At 35.5% G+C, this 23066-nt stretch overlaps 1 protein-coding gene across 10 annotated transcripts in view; it reads right to left on the bottom strand.

Annotated features, from left to right (window-relative positions):
- Positions 1–23066, bottom strand: part of LOC115209683 (protein scribble homolog) — a 458170-nt gene that overhangs the window by 367680 nt on the left and 67424 nt on the right. For all 10 annotated transcript variants that reach the window (XM_036501621.1, XM_036501616.1, XM_036501617.1 and 7 more), the window contains exon 3: positions 8012–8090. In XM_036501621.1, the coding sequence (XP_036357514.1) occupies positions 8012–8090 (79 nt within the window). The remainder of the gene's footprint in view (positions 1–8011; positions 8091–23066) is intronic.

Raw genomic sequence — 23066 nt, 5'->3', positions numbered from 1 at the left:
AGAGGAGCTCCTGGAGGCAGCCCATCTTAAATTCTTCTGTTATTGCCTGGGCAACTATGATGAATAAGAGGGGTCTGAGGACTGATCCTTGGTGAAGCCCTACTTGCACCCTAAATTCATCACTACACTCATTGCTAACCTTCATCTTTCTGACAGCATCCCCGTACATGGCTTGAACAGCTCTTACCAACCACTCATCTATCCCTAGTTTCTCCATTGACACAAGATAAGGGAGCTGGGGACTCTGCCAAAGGCTTTCTCCATAGCCCAATTAATTAGGGAAAAAATTAGTGTAGATGATATGCAGTTCAGATTTGTGCCAGGTAGGAGCATGACTGATGATATATTCCTGGTTAAGCAACTACAGGAGAAATATCTAGCCAAAAAGAAACCCCTTTTTATCTTCTGCTTTTATTTTATTGGTTTCGGTCAGGAAAGCACAGGCCTTCTAAGATCAGTGAGACTAATGTGGTTAATATTCTCAAACAGTCAAAAGTCAATAGTCACAAGAAAAAAATGATTGATGAGTGTCTGAGTGAAGGTGATACAAAACCAAATTCAAGAAACAGAAACTAGTGTAATAGGAGTAAAAAAAGGCCCAGAAAGGAGGCAGCACATATATGCACCAGAAGTTGATGGGCAACTTTTGTCCTCCAGGTAAATATCTAAGGCTGAATTTTTTGATACAGTCTGTGCTATATGTGTGTGTACTTCAATACAGCTCTTGTCTAAGCTTCATAGACAAGTAGTAATTGCTGGGACTCATCCAAAGAGGAAATCCAGTCTGTGATGCAATCTTTGCAATCCTGAGGATGTATCCACCAAAACAGATTTTTAATGTCAGCATCACTTAAATATTTATATGCACCACACACCATTTCGATTATTCTCTTTTCATACCATTCTCTCTTGAGAATTGATCATTTTCTCCAGTACCCAACTGATCTCTAAAGAAAGACATTGCTCACCAGTGGACCTCACACTTTGACTTTTTACTGAAAAAATTTTTCCTGTCAACGTAGACCTACTTATATTCCCCAGTTCTATTAATTATGTTAAATGTAAATAAATGTATCTTTCAATTGCAGACACTTCTAAATATGTAGATCTGAAATGGAAAACAAAATAGATACATCCTAATTGCAAACATTGAATTTCACAATCATAAAAATGAGCAAAATGTCCTCAGATTTGACTGAAGTCAACTTGCTCTGCAAATTGCATCACAGGACTTAAGTTACTTTTAATACATAATGATGTATTAAAAGTAACTTCAAATCAAGTGTTATAAGTGTTATAATAACATTTTTTGTTTGGTGTACATAAAATATGCAAAAGACAATGGAAAAGAAATTAACAATCTTCACACTTTTAACAATTAAACAGAGGAAGAGAAATCAGGCCATAAAATCTGTTCCCCCAACTCACTTGTGACTAGTCATTGGAATGTAAAGCAACATGTTCTACTCTCATTACTAAGTTTCTCTCACTTCAACCTAACTTGCAAACTGTAATGAAAGACAGCTCATTATCAGATATTTATAGCATAGGTGTATACTGGCAAAGTAGTTAAGGAAATAGCTAACAGGGAAAAAGCTGCATATCCTTTGAACAAGGCACTATGCTCAATATTTCAATGTAGCTGAATGAAAAATAGATGTTTTGTCCAAAATGAAAGATGCTTAGACTTTATTCTCTTCTTCAGAGAGTAATGTTTCAAGATTTTATGTGCAATTGGAGAAAAATAAATATGTCATCCCATAGCAATGCAAAGGAAACCCCCAAAATATTTTGAAATGAAAAACTAAAAAATAAAACAAACCTTTACATTTGATGTAAAAGATAAAATTATAAGTACAGCTAAGATATATATAAAATACTGATGAGGAACCCACATTAAGAAACAAATGAGAAAAATTTCATCTTTGGTAAGAGCCAAGTTAATATTTCAATTTCATTCACCCTGTTAGCAGTTCCAGGTGAGCTTGAAGCAATAGTTGTTGTTGATGATGCTCAGAAGGGAAACAAGTTTACTATAAGATATAGTCCTTGAATTCTAAAATTACAAACAGCTTTGCAGAATTTTTTATATGATAAAGTTCCATTTAAATGATTTAAAACTAACTAATTTTAATTCCACCCTTATTCAACATTCATTTTGACATGGCATATGTGAAACCTCTTCAGTACAATTCAGTATTTACCTAATTTTGTTTTAAGTTTAGCATCAACTACTGTAGGGTTTTTTGCAAATTTTTTGATTGAAAAGTCAAAAAATCTATAACCTGCCACCAGTAAAGGTATGATTTACTCAATCTTTTAAAAATTCTGCTTGTCATTATGTTACTTAGCCCGTCAGTAACACTTCCAAGAAAAAGGAGAAAGAAAAGGAAAGAGGAAAAGAGAGAAGCATCCATGATGAAAGGTAGAGGGAATGTAATTGTAATATTTTCAAATGATTAGTTGAAAGCAAAGAGAGGAGGGAGGAAAAGAGGATAAAGCGAAGAGTGAGACAGAAGAACATCCATGACATGATATTTATTAAGTGGTTAGAAATGTTAGTTGAAGGTAGTGAAAGAGAGTTAGAAATATAATTGTAGCAGAAGGGTGATATCCTGATGGTGAGAGAAGGAAAGAGGAGGAGAGGGAGGGAGATATGATGGTGGTGGTGGTGTATAGACAGTGAAAAGTGTTATAACTTTTTTTATATCACCTATCACTTTACAAATGCACATAAGTGCAATCCCATGAAATATGTTTATGTGGCAGATATATGTAATTTAACTAAAGATTGTATCATATGTATGGGATATTTTTTTGTTTGTTTTGGGGAAAATGGAAAAATAAGAGTGAACATTTATTTTATGAGTGCTGTGTATTAAGTCTATAAAACTGTACATAAAGTCTATGCCTCATCAAGTATATTGCCTCATCAAATATCAAACAGCAAACCCATCAACTTGTGCTGGCAAATTTTTGTTCCTGTTGTTATCCTTTTTAGAAAGGTTTCAATCACCTTGATTTCTATGGTGTCTGATACCATTATAGTAACATTGTCCTCAGATGCCAAAAGTAGTATTTTACATCCCAGTTCAAATGGGATGCCCTCAACAACTCCTGTAGTGGTTTGACAATTAGTACGAGGGTAAGCTAAAAATTATATGCCACTTGTTTCTGTAATTTATTAAAATTTATTAAAACAAAAGTAGGGGTTGAAAAATCACATCATTTTTTGACACAGTCTCCTTGATTTTTTGATGTGCTCTTTCAGTGGTCCACAAGCTTGCTTGTTCCAGTGGAGAAGAAGGTTTTCAGGAGGTCATGCAGCCATTTATGCACGGCTTCCCGCACTTCTTCATCCATAGCAAATTGATGAACTGTTAAAGGATGTGTGAGTAATCCAAAGAGATGATAGTCAGAAGGGGTGAGATCTGGTCTGTATGCAGGTGTTACAGCAACTCAAAAGCCAATTTTTCAATAGTTTCAATGATGTGGGCAATTGTATGTAGGCATGCATTGCCATGCAACAATAACACTCGCTTTCACAACAGACCTCAGCATTTGGTGCAAACTGCAAGTTTCAGTTTGTTGGCCAGCATTTCACTGTAGCCTACACTGGCAACTATAGACTCCTTTTTCAGGTAATATTCCAGTATAGACCCTTCTGCATCCCAAAAGGCCTGTACTGGAACATACCTGAAAAAGGTCTACAGTCATCCCCCAAAATAGTTAGCACCACTTTTTCTGTAAAAGGTTGAAACTTGAATTTCTTTTCGCAGACAACTCCAGGTGTTTCCACTATATATTCTGCTTTTGGCTTCTGGTTCATAGTGATGCACCCAGGTCACATCTTCTGTGACTATTCTCTCCAAAAAACTTTTACCTTCATTGTTGTAGCAGTTGAGTAAGTGTTGACAGATCTTCACATGACTGTGCTTATGCACTTCACTAAGTTCTCTTGGCACCCGTCTCACACAGACTTTATGGAAGTGAAGCTTGTAGGTGACTTTATATGCAGAACCATGACTAATTTGCAGAGAACATGCCATCTCATCAATGATCACTTGTCAGTTCACCAGAACCATCTCTCAATGGTAGAGGTTGATGGGCATTCTGCTCCATTTTTGTGTTTCATGCTTGTCCAGCCTTTTTAAAACTTCTTAATCCACTCATACACACTCCTTCACAGTAGAGCACTATCTCTGTATCAATTTCAGCCCTGAGACACCTTCAGACCAGAGAAATTGGATCACTGATCTCTATTCTTCCTTGGTGCACACCAGCAGAGTGTCCATATTTACAAGACGGAAAACTAAAGCAATGAAGGTCAAACCTCGATCACGTAACAACAAGAGTACCACCTTTTAGCATGTGAGCACTTAAGACAATGCAGCCAATTTAAAGAAAGTTTTGGTGAAAGTACAGAGAATCTTTACTTCTTGTATATGCAGGAGAGGTTCAAAAGGAAACCCTTGATAGATCAAGCACATGATCTGAAATGGTTTTGGTGGGTGGCAATTTACTCTCATCACAAAACAGATGTTACTGTGCATTGAAGCAATCTAACCTTTGAAAATGGTGCCAAAACAGGCTACCTTGAGCTGACTGAAACTACCAAATAATGATGATGGTCAATCCTACCGAAAGTGTTTATTGAGCGAAAACACCTAAAGCTCCACGAGGCTCCGGCAGGGGATGGTGGTGATCCCTGCTGTACTCTTCCACCACAACTTTCTCTCACTCTTACTTCCTGTTTCTGTTGTACCTGTATTTCAAAGGGCCGGCCTTGTCACTCTCTGTGTCACGCTGAATATCCCCGAGAACTACGTTATGGGTACACGTGTCTGTGGAGTACTCAGCCACTTACACGTTAATTTCACGAGCAGGCTGTTCCGTTGATTCGGATCAACCGGAACCCTCGTCGTCGTAACCGATGGAGTGCTTCCATCCATATCATTTCTGTTGATTAGTGATGTTGTTGTGGTGGCTACTGTCGCTGACTTTGCTGCTGACTGAGGTAGATTCAAGAAAATCTCTTGTCCAAATGTTTTCAGAAGTTGCTTTGCTTCTGATAAACTTTTGACTGATAGCTTGGTTATATACATATATATACATACACATGCATATATTTATATATATACATATATACACATACATATATTTATATATATATACATATATACACATACATATATATATATATATACATATATACACATACATAATATATATATATATACATATATACACATACATATATATATATATACATATATACACATACATATATATATATACATATATACACATACATATATATATACATACACATATATACACATACATATATATATACACATATATACACATACATATATATATACATACACATATATATATATACATATATACACATACATATATATATACATATATACACATACATATATATATATACATATATACACATACATATATATATACATATATACACATACATATATATATACATATATACTTTGATACTTTGATAGGTTTCGGCCATTATTGGCCCAGGCCATGTCTAACTTAATAGCACCACCTGGTAAATACACATATGTATATACATATGTATACACATACATATGTATACACATACATATACATATATATATACACATACATATACATATATATATACACATATATGTATACACATACATATATATATACATATATACATATATATACACATACATATATATATATACACATACATATACACATACATACTTATATATACACACATACATATACATGTATATATACACATACATACATTATATATATATATATATATATTATATATATATATATATATATATATATATATATATATATATATATATGACACATAAATATATATATATGAAAGGCACCAGCAATAGCAATAATATTCTTTATTATTGCTACTAATGATTGCTGCTAACAATGCAGTGACCATGCTGATAGTGGTGGCAGTGATGTTGATGCTTTCACAATTGCCTCACACTGCTTTGCATGGCATATCATTGGTGTTGTTGTTTGTTTCTAGCATTACTGTTAGCTGCTTCAGCAGTAGCAGCAGTATGGGGTAATGTTTAACAGGTTATTCTTATTTGGTTTGTTTAGCATACAGTTTTTCAGGTTGCTATTGGCACTGGTTGTTGCAGAGCTAAGGATATAAGAAAGTTCATGAATATTGTCCTGAGTGAAAGGGAGAGAGATAGATACAGGTTTCACCCTCACCTCCTCTCAATTTTCTCTTGCCTTTTCTTTATGTTGGCTGGCTGTACATGATGCCATCTTTTTACATTAATATCTTTCAAAACAAAATTTAGGGGTTAAGAGACAAAATAACAGAGCAGCCCAAAAGAATGCTGCTGAGTTTTAACAATAAAAATCTTTAACCCTTTAGCATTTAAACTGGCCACATCTGGCCCAAATATCCTACTTATTTTGTTTTCAAACTACAGGGGTTAGACAAAATAATGGAAACACCTAGCATCAGAGCATCATAATTTTTAAATATCTATAAAACCATCAAAAGCTTGTTTATTTTTATATTTTTTGGTTTATTGTTAGTGCTGCTTAATATGTTTTGCTAAAATTGCTGTTTCTTTTCAGATACCATCAGAAGAAGGTAATTAAAATTCATTAAAATGACAGCTCTATCAGACTTTCAAAGAGGTCAAATTGTTGGTGATCGTATGGCAGATGCTAGCATAACGAAAACAGCCGAAATGTTTGGTCTATCAAGAAGTACTGTCACAAAAGTAATGAAAACCTTTTGTGAAAGAGAGAAAAACCTCCTCATTGAAACAAAACTCCGGAAGAAAACCCAAACTTTCAGATAGGAACTATCGGAATTTTACACAAATTGTTAGAAAGGATCACAAAAGCAGAGCTCCTAAAATTACTGCAGAGCTTAATGACCACCTTGAGAACACAGTTTCCACAAAAACTGTTTGCCAGGACGTGCACAAAGCCAGATTTCATGGGAGGGCTGCAATCAGAAAACCACTACTTTCAAAAACAAACATTGCAAAGCGTTTAGAAGTAGTAAAAACCTACAGAATTGGTCTCTAAAGCAATGGAAGAATGTTATTTTCTTGGACAAGTCATCCTTTATCTTATTTCCGACCACCAGCCAAGTATACATGTGGAAACAACCAAAAGAAGCATTTGAGACAGACTGCCTTCTTCCAACTGTTAAACATGGAGGGTCTGTGATGAGCTGGGGGAACTATATCTTGGAAATCCACAAGCCCAATAGTTTCTCTTCATGGCAGAATTAATAGTCAAGACTATTAAAAATTTTCTCTGATGAAATTCATCCTATGGTTGTGGAATGCAATTTTTCAGGATGATAATGCACCAATTCACACTGCTAAAGTTGTTACTGAATGGCATGAGGAACATTCTAGTTAAGTTGAAGATCTTATCTCCCCACCAGTCCCCAGATCTCAATAATATTGAACATTTATGGTGCATTTTAGAAAAACAAGTAAAGAGTCAATATCCTCCACCATCATCACTACAAGAACTGGAGACTGTTTTAGCTGAAGAATGGACAAAATTGTTTTTGGAAACAATTCAAACTTTCTATGAGTTCTTACCTCATAGAATTCAAGCTGTAATTACTGTCAAAGGCAGTCCTACCTTTTATTAAAATTAATTTGTTAGAAATTTTAAGGTCTTTCCCCTATTTTGTCCAACCCCTATAGCTTGATCCAGCCTCTAAAACTCTATTATAATATCATTGGAAAAATAAACAAACAATTACTCAGACTCTCAAAGATACAAGATAATGCATGATTAAGTCAAAACAACAACTAATTAAACATTGCATTTGACAGAATAATCTGAATGCTAAATGGACAAATAAACAACAAACTTCTGGACAGCTCTCAAGCATATGTTGATAGTATGGAGGAAGAGAAGGAAATGATGATATGATGATGATGACTACAACAATGACAAAGTGGCTTACCTTGGCAGTGGATTGCTACTGAGATCAAAGACTTGCAAGTTTTTACAAAATTTAATATTTTCAGGAATTTCACAGAGTTCTGCGGTTAAAGAAGAATAGAAAAACAAAAATGAACACTCATGTGTAGAAAATTTCTTTGATTTGAAAGATATTTAAAAGATGAAACTGTCAAGTTCAATACAACAAACATCAAATATTTCATTTATAGTACAATAATTTCAAATCAATTTATCATTCAACTACGGTAGTAGTTGCATAATCTCATGGTCACAATTTACTCACACGCATCATCTTTCAGAGCTTGTTGCTAATTCAGTACCTAACCAAATTGAAAACTTAACATTTTTGAAGAGGACTGGTTCCTAGCTACATTTTGGCATTAAAAAAATTGAGATCTGGTCCAGTAGAAAAACGTTTACATCAAAATTTGTAGTAATGTTATAGGAGAGTTTAGATCAAACAACTTTTTTATTTTAAAAACAAAATATATTTATCTTAGCTTCAATGATAGAAGAAAGCATAAGGAATTTAATAGTTTTTGTCCCATGCAACAAAAATTTGTATCAAGACAGTTGTGAGGTAAAATATCATGAAAAAAATATAAGGAAGGCAAAAAATTGGATTGAAGTATAATTAACGTTTATAATTAACTATATTTCAATTAAGCTAAAATGATAGAGCTTAATTCGAGGAATTTCATGGTATCAATATCATGCAATGAAGTTTGAAAAGAAAAGAGTCATAAGTGTTTGTTTCTCAAATTTGAGGGTGAAAATAATAATTCTATAGTTCTATATAAGCAACAGGATATCAAGTACTGATCCAGTATGACCGTTTCAAGTGGCTTCATCTAATTGAACAACGCAACGATTGTACTGCATCACTACTTGATATACTGTTTCTTAACAAACAACATCCGAGCGTGGCCGTTGCCAGCCTCGTCTGGCACCTGTGTCGGTGGCACATAAGAAAACACCACCCGAGCGTGGCCGTCTGCCAGCCTCGTCTGGCACCTGTGTCGGTGGCACATAAAAATACCATCCGAGCGTGGCCGTCTGCCAGCCTCGTCTGGCACCTGTGTCGGTGGCACATAAAATCACCCACTACACTCTCGGAGTGGTTGGCGTTAGGAAGGGCATCCAGCTGTAGAAACACTGCCAGATCTGACTGGCCTGGTGCAGCCTTCGAGCTTGCCAGACCCCAGTTGAACCATCCAACCCATGCTAGCATGGAAAGCGGACGTTAAACTATGATGATGATGATGATGATATATATATATATATATATATATATATGTATAAGGATGAAAAGGAACACACGAGTTGATATATGGAAAAATAAGTCAAAATAGAAAATGCTAAAATAATTTTATAAAGAACATTTCAGTACCAGTTTCAGTCATTTTGAGACCTTTTCAACTGTAACGATTAAATAATTAAATTTAGAAAAATTAAAAGAAATGTTTTTTTAAAGGAATATTTGTATAGTGTTCAAATATAAGTGGCATTTTCCTTGTTTCTGCCTTGCTCTGTCTCTCTTGTTCACACTTGTGAGGTCATTGTGAATTCTTGGTAGGGAAGAAGAAGAAGGATGATGAGGAGAAGGGGGAGAAATTTTGGGAGTGCCTTGATTGTTGTATTTTGAATGGTCAGTGGCTGATAGCAGTTCATGACAGTATTTCTATTGAAAGGTTTGTCTATAGAATTTGCTTAGGTGTTATACTAAAAAGCATTAGTGATAAAGTTAGGAAGTAGAAGGGGGAGAAGAAGAAGAGGAGGAGGTAGAAGATGGTGATTATGATGATAATGAAGAATGGAAAGGAGAAGAAAAAGAAAAAGGAGGGAGAATATGAATGAGTGGAACTAGTGAGGTGTATTATGACTTAAAGTTGGCACACTATGGGTTATAGCTGTGATTGGGGCTGATTTGTAGTGGATTCTTAGGAATGTAATATTTGTTTGTATATTTGTGTTATTCTAAGGCAGAAGGGTGGGCTTATATTTTGTAATAAAGAGAGTTTCTTTACTTATTCCTTGGCTCAAGGTTGTATTGTCCGAATTGGTAGAGGGAGAAAATCCTGAAGTTTAGTGTTTTGTTGTTGGCGCAAGTATCTATGTGTTGGCTGAATGTTATTTTTCTGTTTTGGGGAATTTTTATCTGGGATCTGTGCAGGGCCATTCTTTTACGCAAACTATTTTTTGTTTGGCCTATGTACTGCTCTTGACACCCAGAGCAGATTAGTGTGTATATCAGGTTCTCCGAAGCACATGTGAAGTTGCTTTTCACTGTAAACCGTTGTCCCTGTTTGAAGGAGAACTCTGATCCCTCAATTAGATAATCGCATATCCCGCAATTTGGTCTTCCACATTTTTTTACTGTCGGCTTCTGTGTTGTAGAGTGAATTCGGGCTTGTGTTAGGAGACTTTTCATAGATTTAGGCTGTCTCTTTCTTTTTATGATCATGTGTGTTTGGAGAATTGTGTTCATTCTGTGGTCTTTTTTTAGCAGGGGTATGTTTTGGAGGATGGTGTCGAAGGCCTCATTGTTGAGAGGGTTGTGTGTGGAGATGTATGGTAAGGGTTTTGGTTGTAAATTTTTCTTTGATTTGGGATGTGAGTTCCTGGATGGTGAGTTGGAGGGCACGTTGAATGCATATGTCAATAAGTGAAGGTGGGTAATTCCTGGTAATGAGGGTATCTTTTAGTTCTTGTAGTCGTGTGTCTCTGGTGTTTGCATTAGAAACTATAGTGCATATCCTTTTTGCTAGATTGAAGGGGATGTTCATTCTGGTGTGTCTGGGGTGGCATGAATTGAAAGGAAGATATTGCTTAGAATCTGTAGGCTTGTAGTATATATCTGTTTCTATTACATTATTAGATTTCTTAATAAGGATATCGAGGAAGGGGAGTTGTTGCTGGCTATATTCCATCGTGAATTGGATGTTTACGTCCAGTCCATTTAAAATTGCTTGGAATTCTTTGAGTTTCTCTATATTTTCATGCCAAAGGATGAAACAATCATCTAGGTATCTCCTCCAGTTGTTTTCTATGTAGAGGGAGAAAGGGCTGCCATATCTTTCTATAACCTTACGATACAGACTGATTTCTAAATATACCATGACTAGGTTGGCAAAGGAGGGGGCCATCCGCGTACCCATAGCAGTCCCCGATTTTTGTCGGTAGAAGTTGTCTTCGACAGCGAAGAAGTTATTTTCCAGGATGAATTTAACCCCTTCTATCACGAATTCTTTTTTGATGCGATGTGGGAGTTCGTTGGCGTGATTCTCTAGCCAGAATTGAATTGCCTCTATTCCTAGGTTGTGGGGGATATTGGACTACATCGAAGGATACTAGTAGGGTGTTTTTGTTTATAGTATTTGGTAGGTGATTGAGCATATCCAAGTCGTCCCTTATATAGCTTTTGACATGTTTGAGGAGTGGTTTTAACAGGGTGTCTAAAAAGTTACTGAGGCGGTGGGTTTCGCATGCGGGTCCTGCTATTATGGGTCTCAATTTGAGGTCATTAGGATAAGGGACTTTAATTATTTTGTCTGTGGCTATCTTGCATGCATTACTTACTGGACATATATATATGTATATATGCATGCAAGTGCATGCACACACACACACACACCATCACCATTGTCAGAGCTGGGGAACAGCCAACTCCTGCCAGAAAACCATTAGCAGGCATCCTAACATCTGCAAGAGACTGGTCAATCTTGAGCATCAGCTGAAGTTCCCTGACCACATTGTGGTCACCACCTTGCAACCAGGGATTGTCTTCATGTCTGAGTCCAACAGGCAAGTGGTCTGCTGGAGCTGACTGCCACATAGGAAGATCGCCTGGAAGAAGCTTTTGAGAAAAAGCTCTCCAAGTAGGCTGGTCTGGTCAGTGACTGCCAGCAGGTTGGTTGGAGAGCGAGGTGTCTCCCAGTGGAGATTGGCTGCAGGGGTTCCGCAGCCCGTTCCTTGACTAGAGCCCTCAGCAGTTTGGGCATCAAGGGAATGAGGAGGAAGGCCATCCATGCAGCAGGGAGGTCCTCAAAATGGCTGTGAATCAAAAGAGGAGAGCCATGGGGTAGCTAGCTGGCCATCTAGACACAAGCTAGGGTCTGATCAGCCCCAGCTGGGTCACCTGGAGGAGGGTGTATGATGTTGAAAGACCCAAAACACCCGATGATACCAGGCTCATCACTGAAGATGAATCTAGATGCATCAGTCATTGATGTATGCACACAACAATATATATGCATATAAATAAACCATAATAGCCAGGAGGCATGAGAGATAAATGTACTTTTATTTAACCTTGTGACATGCTTAGGCTTATGGCTGTTTCACAAACTTCCTCATATAGCATTAATTTCAGTGTGGAAGAAATTACGCTTACATGTTTGCATCAATATGTATGCTCTACATTACATAATGCAATTGTATATTCACAAATCATTGAAAATAAAGAAAGCAAGCTGAGTAGATAATCAGAATACCATGGTTGCACCAACCGTAGAGAGAGAGAGAGAATGTGTGAGTGTGTGTGTGTGTGTGTGTGCATACATGCATGCTTTTTACTTGCTCCTTGCCTTAACATCAGGGTGTAGATGTAAGCAAATACCACTGTCCTGCAACAGGTGGTATTTGTTTCCAATCTTTCACATAATCACGTCTTGGTATGGTGAAGTATTGCCTTACCTGGAAACAGATCCAGGTTGGCAATGGGAATGGCATCTGACTATACAAAGTCCGTATGATCAATGCGATCATGGAATAGCAGATGTTCCATATACATATATACATATATATATACAATATATAAATATATATATACAATATATATGTATATAAATACAATATATATGTATATATATATATATACACATATATATTGTATAGATATATGTGTATATATATACATACATACACATATATATTGTATAGATATATGTGTATATATATACATACATACATATATATTGTATAGATATATGTGTATATATACATACATATATATTGTATAGATATATGTGTATATATATATATATATATATACATACATATATATTGTATAGATATATGTATATATATATATATACATATATATTGTATAGATATATGTATATATATATATACATATATATTGTATAGATATATGTATATATATATATACATACATACATATATATTGTATAGATATATGTGTATATATATACATACATACATATATATTGTATAGATATATGTGTATATATATACATACATATATATTGTATAGATATATGTGTATATATATACATACATATATATTGTATAGATATATGTGTATATATATATACATACATATATATTGTATAGATATGTGTATATATATACATACATACATATATATTGTATAGATATATGTGTATATATATACATACATACATATATATTGTATAGATATATGTGTATATATATATACATACATACATATATATTGTATAGATATATGTGTATATACATACATATATATTGTATAGATATATGTGTATATATATACATACATATATATTGTATAGATATATGTGTATATATATACATACATATATATTGTATAGATATATGTATATATATATATATACATACATACATACATATATATTGTATAGATATATGTGTATATATATACATACATACATACATATATATTGTATAGATATATGTGTATATATATACATACATACATATATATTGTATAGATATATGTGTATATATATACATACAAACATATATATTGTATAGATATATATGTATATATATACATACATACATATATATTGTATAGATATATGTGTATATATATATACATACATATATATTGTATAGATATATGTGTATATATATACATACATACATATATATTGTATAGATATATGTGTATATATATACATACATACATATATATTGTATAGATATACGTGTATATATATATACATACATACATATATATTGTATATATATATATATATATACATATATACATACATACATACATACATATTGTATATATATATATACATACATACATATATATATAGATTAATCAGCCGAAATTGCTAGGATGATCCGGTTTCTTGACTGATAATTGAAGCTTCGAATGTCCGTCCCGTTTTTTTATATCGTCTTCTAAATGTTTTACATTCTTGTCCCATTTGTATTTCTACATATAATAATATATATATATATATATATATATACATCTATATATGTGTATATATATATATCTATATATAATATTTATATATATATATATATATATACATACCTATATATTGTGTATATATATATATATATATATATATATATATATATATATATATACTGGACATATATATAGGTATATATATATATATATATACATGCAAGTGCATGCACACACACACACACCATCACCATTGTCAGAGCTGAGGAGCAGCCAACTCCTGTCAGAAAACCATTGGTGGGCATCCTAACATCTCTCATACCTCCTGGCTGTTATGGTTTATTTATATGCATATATATTGTTGTGTGCATACATCAATGACTGATGCTTCTAGATTCATCTTCAGTGATGAGCCTGGTATCATCAGGTGTTTTGGGTCTTTCAACATCATACACCCTCCTCCAGGTGACCCAGCTGGGGCTGATCAGACCCTAGCTTGTGTCTAGATGGCCAGCTAGCTACCCCATGGCTCTCCTCTTTTGATTCACAGCCATTATATATATATATATATAATATATCTGTGTGTGTATATATATATATATATTTTATTTATTTTATATTTTATCTAGTTTCAGCTCACGAGCTGTGGCCATGCTGGGGCACCGTCATTCAGTGTTGCTACATGATTTTACTTCACGAATGCTTTTTAGCAATTGCCATTTGCTGCATGAGAGAGTTCAATGCAGCTGCCCTCATCTGCACCTCCTGCTGTGAAGTTGGTTCATCTGGGACACCCGACAGGAAGAGATCTAGTTTCATTTTAAAGACATCTGCATCCACCCCATGCAGGTCTCTCAGGTCCTTCAGGAGGATATAAGTTCAGCAAAATTTAGATTCAGATGAATATGATACTTAAGTCAAAGGCACTAGAATTTTGTATGGTATTATCCATATAAATCCATGCGGTGATTATAATCAAAATAAGCAACAAGCATATCCAAGGTAATGTGGTACGATTATTTCATGCTACTTCATTTTATTAGTTTTAAAATGTCAATCTTCAATCTTCAACCACCTTTAGAAATTTTCCAATCAAACGGACAATGCACATTCTTATCCCTATTTCATTTGCCAACATTATAAAGAGGGTAAATATACAGACAGAGAGGTTGATTTCATTCTTAAGAACATGATAGTATTAAATCTACTCTCTGACTGTAGATTTTAACTTTGTTATTTAGATCAGTAGGGAGGGGGATTTTTGGTTGGATGGAAACAAAAAAATTTTCTATTTATAGATATAGGAAGGGGTAGAACAAATGTCAAAACCAATAAATCTATTCCTATTCATATGAACCCAGCCCAGATACATTTGAATGCACTATAGGAAAAAGCTAGTATGTTGAAGTTAGAGGGGTAGGGGAAGATAGACTATTAATGCACTAGAGGTTTTAATGTCTACTACCAATTTGACATTCAGATTCTATATTAAGAAATTTAAGTAAATATACTTTAGACAATTTTCAAAATGATTTCAGTAAACATTATTATCTTATTACGGAGATGTACTCGCATAGCAAGTAATTTGATCTGAGATCGTGTGTTGAAACGAAAACAATTGCAGCGTGGAAGGTGTTTATAAGCCATTTAAGAAACACACAAAAGCCGTCCGATTCACTTCAACATTTAAGTTTAATTTGTCAAAATATTTTCGTCGCTAAAATCCGCGACCTGTTCACTGACAAAGTCCGTGCTGCATCTAAGAAAGTAACAGTTAGTTCGTCATATATATGTACGTATGTATGTGTGTATGTATGCATACATGTGTGTATGTATGTACGTATGCATGTACGCACATACGCCTGTGTATGCATGTATGTATGTATGTATGTATGTGTGTGTATATGCACGCACATACACACTATAAACATAAAGTTATAAACCTGTAGCGATGGATAGATGTAGAGTGACCACTCATCACAATAATATCAAATTTCAACTCCCCCCCCCCGAAGCCTGGAAGTGATTTACGACCCTTACTCCCAAAACTATACCCTAAAACCTATTATCAGATATTTATCTCTATATCACAGAACTTTTGTTTTACTATTGTGCGTATGTATGTATGTATGTATGTGCGTATGTATGTATGTATGTATGTATGTATGTATGTGTGTATGTACATACGTACGTATGTGCGTATGTATGTATACGCGCACATATGCATGTGCCCATGTATGTGTGTGCGTATGTACGTGTGTATGCCCATACGTAGGTATGTATGTATGTATGTGAGTGTCTAGGAGAATGGGCAGCCGTGTCTGTGAGAATGTGTACATGTGTATGTGTATGTGAACGTATGTCCGTGTACTGGCATGTGTCCGTCCAAGTTGTGTACATGACTTACTTTGTTGAAGGTTGTATACATATTCACATATATGTTTGTATAGACGCACACACATATATATATATGTGTGGGTGTGTGTTTGTTCCTCTCATCACCGTCTAACTGTGAATGGATACAACGCCTAAGTACTACTTATCAAACAACATACACTCATACTGTTATATATAACTGCACATACGCATTGCAACCTGTATGTAAGGACTACAAGTAAACGAGAGAGAGAGAGGGGTGGTTATAGAATAGTCCTTCTGAATGGGATCTGGATGTTATTCCATTCGGACTTTCGGTTGAGAGTAGGTTTGTATTCTTGTATACAAACAGCTTCTGTGACCTGTCTCAACATTGCATCGGTGGGATGTGTTGATAGGATGTTCAACTTAAGCTTCCCTAAGGATCCCTTGTGGCAGTCTACAGCATGTTGGTAGAAGATGGAGTTTGGCTTCCTTTCAATGTAGTTGTCCAGGTGTTCTTTGAACCTATCATTGATGCTTCTAGAAGTCTCACCTATGTATGACTCTGGGTTAGTCGCGCAAGCTCCCTCCTGGCACTTAATCTGGTATACAGTGCCCTTGGTTTTGCAATTTACATGTGGATTTGTCGAACATATTGCGCAATTACTTTGACAGGTGATTCTATCAAATGGATATGATCTGCATAATGCCGATTTGATAGTCCTACCTGTCTTTTCTACAACTTTAATTTTTAGGCCAGTAGTGCGCAGGATTTTCTTGAATGCCTTACTTAGCTCGTTCTTAGGTGTGGCGTCAACGAACATCACTCCGTGAAATCTCCTGTTATCGTACCAAGTAACGTTTCTCATCCTTTTGTTGGTGTCCCTCTCTAACCTATTCCAGAACTTGTTGCGGTACAGGGGGCATATACCGTTTTCGTCGTTCCTTGGAATGCGTTCAAATCTAGCTTTCGCTCTTTTGTACACCCTGACTCTATCGTCTTGTGTGTATCCGGAGCGTTGCATTCAGAATATGTAGTGCTGGATGTGTTGTTGTCGTTCTTGTGGTTGGCATAGTGGTGATACATTCCTCATTGCTCTAATTAAGTCTGCCACTAGGATGTTGAGTTTGGCAGTATCCGACATAGCTGAGTCACTACGGATTACTAGTGGATTAGCCATTGGTTTCTGAGAGTGTGAGTGGAGTATACAGGGTTTAATGGTTCCATTAACCATGGCATCTTCCATCCATAGCTCAGTATCTAGGACGAGTAATCGTTTACTGGGGTGTTTAGAGGGGTAGTCTATGGTAAATTGTATTATCTTATATAGGAATCTAATATAGGGATAAAAAATATAGAAATCATTTCATATATATATAATATATATATATATCCATTTCCATTAATATATAATCATAATTAGCTAGTAAGTGGTGATTATTTTAATGAGTTGAATTAAAAGAAAATGTTAGACATAATATTTACTAATCATGGAAAAAAACATTATTAATTTAGTACATATATTAGGAGTCAATAAGATATACTAAAACAATAATGGAAGGGAAGTAATCAAGATGAACTAAATAATTTCTCTAGATATATATAGAATTATTTGTGATTATTTCATATTTAAATATCCCCATTTCCATTAATATAGAATCATAATTAGCTAGTAAATGGTGATTTATTTTATTAATGAGTCAAATTAAATGAATATGTTAGACATAATATTTACTACCTGTGGAGAAACAACTTTATCAATTAAGTGAATATATCAGGAGTCAATAAGAGATATTAAAAAGTAATGGAAGGGAGGTAATCAAAATGAATCAAGAAAATTTCCTTAGATATATACAATTTTTTCTTTCCAATATAGGAGAGTATCGTAAAAAAAACTCACATACAAATACATAGAGGGAGACAAAGAAATGAAATTTAAAAGTGGTCACATATTCAAAATAAATGCATATATGAACTGCAAGATGCAGAATGTAATATACTGCATAACCTGCCCCATATGCGAGGAGGATTACATAGGTGAAACAGGAAATCCTTTATGCCGACGAGCCAGAATTCACCAACAACATGTCCGACAGGAGGAACTGCACAAGATACCACTGAATAAACACCTAGATACATGTGGAGAAGGAAAATTTAGGATCTTTCCTTTCTACAAATGTCCAAAGAATAACACCTCCTTCAGGAGTAATATGGAAAAATACTTCAATAACTAAGTTCTTCCCCAAATTGAATGGCTGAAAATATCTCTATCATAAGTTGTACTAGATGAAGGATCAAATTTGTAAAGTAAATTGTATTAAATACACACACACACAGTTCTACACATATGTACATAAATAAAAACAATCTCTAATCCACATTCTCCATCCCATGTAAGCGAATCAAACATTGGATTGAAAGAACTAAATAGTGGGATTAAACTTAAATGTTGAAGTGAATCGAACGGCTTTTGTGTGTTTCTTAAACACCTTCCACGCTGCAATTGTTTTCGTTTCAACACACGATCTCAGATCAAATTACTTGCTATGCGAGTACATCTCCGTAATAAAATAATAATGTTTACTGAAATCATTTTGAAAATTGTCTAAAGTATATTTACTTAAATTTCTTAATATAGAATCCGAATGTCAAATTGGTAGTAACTTAAAACCTCTAGTGCATAATAGGCCCTTGAAACCCAGGCTGTTTGCAGAAGCTGTCCTGAAGCGTGATGGCATGCTGGGATCTTTGGCACTATGCAGTGTCGTCCCGTTCTAGCATTGGTGTAGCTTACAATGCCAAAATTTGGCACAATTCCTTCCAGGATCTTCCAGACATATATTACTGCATACCTCTCCCGTCTTCTCTCCAGGGAGTAGAGTCTTAGCTGTTTCAACCTTTCCCAGTAGCTGAGCTGTTGCAAAGAGACGATCTTCTTTGTGAATCTTCTCTGGATTGCTTCAAGGTCTGCTGTTAATTTACACTGGTGGGTGACCATAGCTGTGAGCAGTAATCCAGGCGACTGAGGACGAATGTCCGCCAGAGGACCATCATGGTTTCCTTATCTCTGGTTCTGAATGTTCTTAGGATCCACCCAGCCAGTCATCTGCACTTTGTCGCCATCCTGGTAATGTGCACTTGGAAAGAGGTATCATCACTCATGTCGATACCCAGGTCCCTCACAGACTTAGGCTCTGGGTTTGAAATTCCCTGTGGACCAGTGTATCTTGTAAGTTTAATATTCAGTTTTGGATGCTGGTAGCGCAGGGCCTGGAATTTTTCAGCATTAAACTGCATATTATTATCCTCAGCCCATCTGTAGAGTGAGTCCAACTCCTGCTGCAGGTGTGCAACATCGCTGGGGTTCTGTATTTTCTGCGAGACTTTCGTATCGTCTGCATAGCTGGCCAGAGTGGCTATCGGGCATTTGAGGGCATATCTGAGAGGGCCACTATAAAAGCAGTGGTCCCAAGACAGTGCCCTGTGGAACACCGCTCACTATTTGTGTGTTCATAGAGGTGGCTCCATTAACCACTACTGCCTGACTTCTATCTTTCAGGAAGTCATGTACCACACTCCAAGTTTTCCCGCTATGCCGAGGTCACGTAGTTTGTAGCATATCATACCATGATCCACCTGTCAAAAGCTTTTGCAAAATCAAGGTAGATTACGTCCACATTTGATTTGTTGAGTAACTACCTCAACACCCAGTCATAATGCTGTAAGAGCTGGGTCAGGCAGCTCCTACCTGTCGAAAACCCTGCGGTATTACTCAGCAAGTTATTTTCCTCAAGGAATGCGATTAGTTTCTTTCTGACTATCCTTTCCATGACTTGCTGATGTGTGAAGTCAGAGAGATAGGCCTATAGTTTTTGGGTATCTGCTCTACTTCCTCCTTTATGTATTGGGCATATTATTTCCTCCTTCAGCTTGCTTGGCAGTTTGCCATTCGCAAAAAGCTCTGGAAGAGAATCTTGAGGGGTTTTGCCAGGGCATTCTTACACGCTTTGAGGAGGATGGCTGGGAAACCGTCTGGACCAGCAGCTGAGTTTGTGTCCACTTCATCTATGGCTAGTAGGACATCTTTTTCGCTAATGTCAACATTCTATTGTAACCGCCTCGCTGTTTAGGTAGGCGGCAAAGAAGTCCACTGGTTCGTTCACTTGTCTGTGTTCCACGGGGTGGTAAAGACACTTTGAACTGGCCATTCAGCATCTCACTGATCATAGTTGGACTGTCTGTGAGGGAGCCATCCTTTTGGAGGAGGGTCCTATCTTGTAGTGCACTGAGCTGTTTCTTTCGCGTAATGAAAAGGCCTTTGGGTTGATTTAATGTTTTTTATACCCAGGCTTCTTTGTCTACTTTCTCCTTCACATAGGATTGTTGCAGCCTTTTTTCGATCTCCATCAGTGTTGTTTTTAGGCGGGACGTTTCGCTACTTTTGGATGTTGGTTGAGACGATTTGCAACCTTCGTCCATCGTCTCATGAGGATCTTCCTGTCTCTTGGAATCTTGCTCCTATTTGTTTTGGTCTTGTGCTCTGGACATATTTCGCATGTGGCTTGCACAGAATGTTCTAGTTCATGTCTGGTGTGGGTTGCAGCCTTTTTTCGATCTCCATCAGTGTTGTTTTAGGCGGGACGTTCGCTACTTTTGGGATGTTGGTTGAGACGATTTGCAACCTTCGTCCATCGTCTCATGAGGATCTTCTGTCTTGGAATCTTGCTCCTATTTGTTTTGGTCTTGCTCTGGGACATATTTCTGGCATGTGGCTTGACACAGAAGACATGAAACATTCTAGTTTCAATTCAATGTCTGGTGGGGAGAGACATTCCGGCCAGTCCTCTCTGAGGATCTCTTGTTGGATCGATTTCCAATCAGCTTGTGGGATATATATATATATATATATACACAATATATATATATAATACATATGTGTGTGGGTATATATATATATATATATAAATATACACGCAATATATATATATATACACACACACACAAAAATATATATACATATATATAACACACACACACACAAAATATATATATATACACGCAATATATATATATACAATATATATATATATATATAATATATATACACGCAATATATATATATACAATATATATATATATATATAAACGCAATATTATATATATACAATATATATATATATACACGCAATATATATATATACAATATATATATATATATATATATATATATATACACGCAATATATTATATAACAATATATATATACACGCAATATATATATATACAATATTTATTATATAGAGGAGCTTCTACAGGACTAAACTGTTTCATTCAAGAGAAGAAGATTTCTCTGAATGAAACAGTTCTAGTCCTGTAGAAGCTCCTTCTATAAAAATTAATTTTACTCTGCTATGTATTGAGTACCTTATTTACGTGGTTAACCCCGAATCAACCCGGGACATACATATATACAATATATATATATAAGATTATACGGTAAGATACACAAAAGAAAGAAAGAGACCTCAATGTTATGTAAATAGAGGAAATTTATCTATACAATATGTTACATTTACTCGGTAGTCAAGATAAAACCTCTGAGTTTCAGATGCCGAAGTGGAAATCCACAACCCATCTCTTTGGTTATCTGGCTATTGAAAACGTATGAAACAAATACCGTAAAAATGAAGGGAAATTACTCTGTTATAACTCTGCTTTGCCTGCGTACTTATACACGCTCGCATTTTTCGTCATTAAAAATTATATAAAAATACAAAAATATATAAAAATATATAAATCTTCTTGGACATTACACAGAAAAGCATGTTCTATCCGTTCTTGAGGGGACCAAAAACGTAAAACAGAAATTTAGTCACATGTGGGCATGATCCGAAACGCTCTGTCCTTGTATTTAGACATGTAGTAGGGGGTCTAAGCTGCTTTCCAGATAAGCCATCTCTCCATGTCGCATAAACCGCACCTTCGCTGCGTTAGTATAGGGCTACATCTGGCCAAAATCTTCCATGGATGTGTATAATCGACACCTTTATCTCTTAAAGACCAAATATGATTGGATAATTTGTGTCGCTTTCTTTTGTTCCAGTGCCTAAAGCTCAAAGTGTGGTTATGAACTGGCCTTGAAATTACCCTCTGAGGCCACGTATTTCTTCGTCGAAACGGTTTGTCTTTAGTGGTTATAGAGTTACGGTAGCTTCATATATGATGGCTTGGACATGCAAGCTCCATTAGCGGGCACAATTCTTTATCCTGCATGAACAGCTGTTTTCTCTTGTGTTTTTTGTATGTTATGATTGATTATGTTTTTAAAATTGGTAGTTGAACTAAAACTAATTTTTAAATGTGCCTATTGAAGAGTTTCCTATAAGCAGGGTTAACTGGAAAATGTCTATCTATCAGTGCTAGGAAATATTTACCTATATGAAGGCCACTCGGGTGGTAAGGGGGCGTAAACCAGATGACCTCCTATTTCTATATTCCTTTTCCTTACGTGGGCTA

This window comes from Octopus sinensis, linkage group LG3 (assembly GCF_006345805.1).
Source record: "Octopus sinensis linkage group LG3, ASM634580v1, whole genome shotgun sequence".
Classification (NCBI taxonomy): domain Eukaryota; kingdom Metazoa; phylum Mollusca; class Cephalopoda; order Octopoda; family Octopodidae; genus Octopus; species Octopus sinensis.
Note: the sequence above shows the minus strand (reverse complement) of the source record. Positions and strands in the feature narration are given on the sequence as shown.